The 5,664-nt window shown below is 37.6% G+C and overlaps 1 protein-coding gene across 2 annotated transcripts; it reads left to right on the forward strand.

The window, feature by feature from the left end:
* Nucleotides 1–616: 616 nt before the first annotated feature.
* Nucleotides 617–4,907, forward strand: LOC133704490 (squamosa promoter-binding-like protein 6). 2 transcript variants are annotated; one of them, XM_062129324.1, is made up of 5 exons: nucleotides 617–948; nucleotides 1,653–2,303; nucleotides 2,867–3,003; nucleotides 3,667–4,440; nucleotides 4,600–4,907. In XM_062129324.1, the coding sequence occupies exons 2-4, from the start codon at nucleotides 1,672–1,674 to the stop codon at nucleotides 4,428–4,430; spliced, it is 1,533 nt and encodes a 510-aa protein (XP_061985308.1). In that variant the 5' UTR covers nucleotides 617–948; nucleotides 1,653–1,671; the 3' UTR covers nucleotides 4,431–4,440; nucleotides 4,600–4,907. The 2 variants fall into 2 exon arrangements, with proteins under 2 accessions (XP_061985308.1, XP_061985307.1); XM_062129323.1 differs by having other exon boundaries at nucleotides 618–755.
* Nucleotides 4,908–5,664: the final 757 nt, after the last annotated feature.

Below are 5,664 nucleotides of genomic sequence, written 5' to 3' on the forward strand. Positions count from 1 at the left end.
ACAATAACCTTCAAATTAAAGAGGCATACATACCTTCATCATCATCATCATCGCCGTCGTCATCATCATCATATATATATATATATATATATATATAGACATGAAAAATCCCCATGACAATTATTCTGTCATCACTCCAAATTTCTTTCGTTTTCTTTGATTGGCCTTTTGCTACAAGGAAAAAACAAAACGAAGAAAAGGCTTCCCATTAAAATATCTGTCCCGGCAACTGCTCCACCTGTCCAGAGGAGAAATAATGCAATGCCCCTCAGAAGGGTCCTATGCCCGAAGAGCATAAATACCAAAAAGGCCGAAATCCCATTACCAGGCCAGCACCCCATGCCGTAGATCTTGTTCAAAAACAGTGCAGCACCAGAAGAAGCATTGGCAAATGGATCACATCATACCAGGCGAGAAGAGAGACAATAATAAATCAGAAGAGCACCACTTCGATTGAACCTTGCTAATTAATCATACCAGCAAACTAAGTAATATTAAATAAGTAATTAATGAAAGCAAAAAGGGGAGGTGCTAAGGGGAATAAAATGAAAAGAAGGTGGACAAAAAGGGAATAACAACGAGGGTCTCAAAAGCTACAAAAGACCTCGACATGCTTTAAAGACCAGAAGGAGAGAGAGTGTAGTGGCAAAGGAAATCATGTTGACTCACAGTGTTTGTGTATTCGCTCCTACCTCTCCATTATTTCTCTGAAAGAAAATCATTAACAAACTCTCTCCTCTACTATTTCTCAGCTGGTAAGCAAGAAAGGAAACTAGCTACTTACTGCTCTATGCTACTAGCTCCTTGCTCCTTTTTTTTCCCCTTCCCATCTGTTTCACTGTTTATATCAAGAAAAACTGTTGCTAAAAGAGAGAGAAACTTGGAATCCGGCAACAACCCATTTCTTGTCTTGCTATATTTGTATATACGCTCAAGCTATTGAAATGGGTATTTTTATGTCTCGCTCTTTTTTATTTTATTTTATTTTAAAAAAAAAAGCTGATTTTTTTTTATTTTGCTTGTTTCTCTTGGGATTTTTAATCTGAAAGTCGTTGGAGTTTTTTCGTTAGTTTTAGGCTAAGTATCAAAGATGGACTAGGGATGTATGTTTTCTCTGTTTGGTTTGCTGAGAAAGGTGAAAGAAAAATAAAATTTGACAGTGAAGGGTAAAAAATAAATAAATAAAAGAAACATCATCTCTGCTTAACTCAGCCTATTTTTTGAGAAAGCTTTTGGACTCTGTTCTCGCACAAGAAATAGAAAACATAAGCATTAAGTTTCCTCTTTTTTTTTTTTTTTTTTTCAAGTTATGTTGTCAGTAACATCACTGTTATTAACTTATTTTGTCTTACCATGGGAGATATTAATTCTAGGAACCAGAATTACCGAGTTTTGCTTTTAATTATGTTTAATGGAACGTGTTCTTATGCTCAATGTTTTTGCTATTATCTTTGTTTTTTGTTTTTGGTACAAATAGACACACATTTAAATTATAAGCTTATCTACTAGTTCCATGAGTTTTGGAAAATTAAAGTGAGCTTGTTTTCTTTGTTTTTTTTCTTTTTGCACTCTTTTCGTACCAGATGATAAATAAGCGGTCGTTTTTTAAGTTGTGAAATTAATCATTTTGAATTTGTTTGTACTGTCTGCAGTTTTACATTTGTTATCCTGATGGACTTCTGGAGCTATGCTTCAGAAGGAAAAGGCCTTCTTTTCTCTGATGAAATAGATTTATCTGTTGATGCATTTGCAAGAAGTAGAAAAACATTGATAGGATGGGATACAGAATCGGTTGAGAGTACTGAGTTTATAGATTTTGGTTTCTCTGAAATTCCAAGAAAGCCTTTTCATGGCAGCAAAACAGGTGTGGGTGTGCTTGGTGGTACTGATGTTGGTATTGATTCGAGTAAACTAGTCGCAAGTTCTCCTAATTGCATGATTGCATCCAATTCGTCAATGGAATCCGGGTCCAATCATTCGAATTCTCTCGTGGAATCTAATAGTCAGGATTCATCACTGATTGATTTGAAGCTAGGGAGATTGGCTGATTTCAAGGATGCACAAAATAGCAAGTTTTCGAAAGAGAGGTTGTTATCTTCAGTAAGTCCAACTGCTCAGGCAAAGCGTGCTCGAGCGACATGTTCACGCCCTCAGACTACCTATTGCCAGGTCTATGGTTGTAACAAGGATCTTAGTTCTTCAAAGGATTACCACAAGAGGCATAAAGTTTGCGAGGTTCACTCAAAAACGCCTCAAGTTATTGTTGATGGCAATGAACAGAGGTTTTGTCAGCAGTGTAGCAGGTTGGTTGGTTAGGTTACATACTTGTTTTTTTTTTTTTTTCAATCACGTTATTTATCTTAGTGCTTAATCAGTGAAGATCATATTTTTATTGACACATTGCATGTAGGGTCACTAATAAGTATAGTGATGAACTTATTATGATAAATCTTTATGAAGACATGACAATGGCACCCTGTCAAATACGACAGTACAAAAGGGGTTAGCCACTGAGTTCTTAATAATCATACTTACTTTATTCATACATCTAGATTATTTTTGATTCACTAGAAAAGGAAATAACACCACAAAATGGAGTCAAAGTAGGCTGATTTTTCATGTTTCGAGTTTCACAAGACAGTAGAGGCTTTGGATTTTCAGTGCATAGATAGGTTCAAGTGCCATGACAGTTATGCATCAAGTATATGGCAGGTTTAGTTGATATTTTTATCGTGTTCCTATTGTAGTAGCCCTAATTGTTTTCAACCTGGTGTCCGGATAGTGTTTTGCCGTGCCTTGTTTTTCCTTCTGCTGAGGAAGCTCGGGATCTTTTCTATATGAATCCTGCTATCTTTGGACTATTCAGGTTTCACTTGCTGGTTGATTTTGATGATGGTAAGCGAAGTTGCCGTAAACGCTTGGCAGGCCACAATGAACGTAGAAGGAAGCCTCAATTGGGTACCCTCTCTGTCAAACCACATAAGTTACTGCATCCATATCAAGGTATTGACATCTGGTACTCTTTAATCAATCTACTTAGGAAATGCAATTCAATTTCATATTGAAGCCAAACAAACAGATATGAGCTTCTTTGATTCCCATATAAAAAGAAGGAAAACCAATTTTCATTAACCTCACATGATGCGACTTAAAGATTCATGACCTTGATGGTGGTCGTTTTTATCCTCTAAATAATTACTAAATATGCATATTCTTGAAACAACTTTATCAGGATTATTCTTTTCATATGTCCTATGACATTTTTCTTTAATGATTGATCTATTTTTTTGAGCTCAGCCGACTATTTACTTGCTACTAATAAATTTGAGGTTAGATCATATATTTACTTGCACAAAAACTGTGAAGGGCTTGTTTCAAAATTCAGCTTCTTTATTTTCCCACGCATGTCTAGTTATGCTAGCAGAATCTGATACTTGTGGTTTTGCGTTTTGATCTTTCTTAAAAACTCCCGTTTAGATTTTTAAATGACATCTCAGTTTAACGACCAGGTAATTCTAATTTGACTGGAAAAATAAAGATTATCTGTGGCAAACCTTTTCATTAAAGTAACTATTGCTTAAAAAACATTATGCTTGCCTAACTTTTGATTTTCATCCAAATGTACGAGCTATTCCATCAAATCTGAGAATAACGTGGATTGAGCAGGCACCAAGTTTCTGGGGACTTCCTTGCCAAAGAAAACATCTCTTCTTTTCCCAAACATGCTTCCAGGGAGTGCTTTTTGTTCAGGAAATTATGAAGAAGAAAATTGGTGCAGGCGCGTTAAATTGGAAGAGAATTCAATTTACAGCTCTCCATCTGCAATACCCATGGGAAACGGGCAGTTACTGCCGAAGTCATTCCTCCATTTGCACGGCAATGGGTTACAAAAGACTAGTGGAATTTCTTCACCGGCAATTGATGACCGCAATTTTTGTAACACAACAACTTTTCATGAGTTAGCTGGGGCGTCGCACTCTAGCTGTGCTCTCTCTCTTCTGTCAGCTGAATCACAGGACTTGAGCCATTCTGCAGGAAATATAACGGCTAGGCCCTTGGTCAGTCAAGTGAGTCATGCTTGTCAGAGCTTGGGTATTGTTAACAAATCTTTAGGGGTAGGCTCCTTGGAAAAGTACTTCCCAAATGGGCTCTATCCGTCTGGAATGAATTTCATTGAAGTTAATGATATGGGGCCATTTGTGGTTCCTGGTTCCGGTCACGCAGCGGACTTCCAAGTTGAAACAGATGGATTTCTACAACAGTCAGATATTTTGAATGCGAAGTATTGCGTTTCTCCTGAAAATGGATCAACTGTGGATTTGCTTCAACTCTCATCACATCTTCAGAGGGTGGAGCAACAGAGGAACTCCATGCAAGTGAAGCATGAAAATGAGGAGTTCTGCAGTTTCGGCTCTACTTATGGGGTGTGAGAGGAACAAGGTATGTAGGAGAATAACTTGGCTCATCCTTTTTGGTTAAACCTCGTTCGGTGTAGTGGGAGATACCACGGATAGCGTGAACAATGTTGACGTGTTTTTTCTTAGACAATGCGCGCTCTTCTGCCTTGATGAGAAAATGATAAATCCAGTGTTGTTTCAGGTTCAAAGTAGAGAATTGATGGCAAGCTGCTTGCCTGCATCAGATATAACTAGTAACTTTATCGGTGCAGTAGGCAATAGGCCCTTAAGAGACTTCAGCTTGCGTTTGCCGTACATTCCTTTACTTGAAAGGTAAATAACACGAACAATATGTGGAATTTTTTTTATATTGTTGTTATTATTATTATTGTAAGGTGATGCAAGTTTGATTTTGCTAGAGATGACTTATTTCAACTTTCATTTGGAAATACTGTGCTGGACAAGAATTCAATTACTAAATTATGTACGACTGAGTATATCATTGCAGAATTTTCGGCTTTTGTTCATTGACCCATTGCATTTTCGATGGACAAATTTGAAGGGGCAGAAATTAGGGCTGTTAATATTTTGATTAAAAGGGATTGAACACTTGATCCACTAGGTGACCTTTGATTTATATTTTGATTAAATGCTCCTTGCGGATGGAAAATTATGATAACTCCTGCAATTTTTTGTATTAAAAAACAAACCCATCCCCAAGTTCCGGGAGCTTTGACCCATCTGACTTCGGAGCGGAATGCTTTTCCATCTTTGGTATTATTGCTTTCTTTACTCCACTTCCTATTGAAGTAAACGTGGGAGTGGCCACCTCATCCACTCATCAAAGGGAGCTCCTCCCTTTTCTTCTCGGTGGTCTGGATTGTGGACGGTGAGTTGTAAAAGGAGCGCAAATTCAAAAGTTGAAAGGATTTAGCCATCAACTCCCCACTGGGATCCTATATTTTTATAATGCAAAGCACTGCAAATTGGCCTCAAAAGCGAGATAACCTTGAGACTCAGCACGTCTTCGTTGTAAATAAATAAGTATTATGTCCACAGCCTAGTTATCAAACTGTTGTCTTGTTGGATGTGCCCTGCCGCTCGAGGCCCACGGGTACAAGGTGGTCAAATCTGGTGATGTCACTAATGACGCTTGCTAATTCAATAATAAATGTTGTCTTTGCTTGATCTTCTATATAGTGCGTGTATGGTGCAGTTAAGATTTCATTTCTAGAAGATTCCCGGGGTGTAAAATATACATAAATCG

This window comes from Populus nigra, chromosome 10 (genome assembly GCF_951802175.1).
Source record: "Populus nigra chromosome 10, ddPopNigr1.1, whole genome shotgun sequence".
Classification (NCBI taxonomy): Eukaryota; Viridiplantae; Streptophyta; class Magnoliopsida; order Malpighiales; family Salicaceae; genus Populus; species Populus nigra.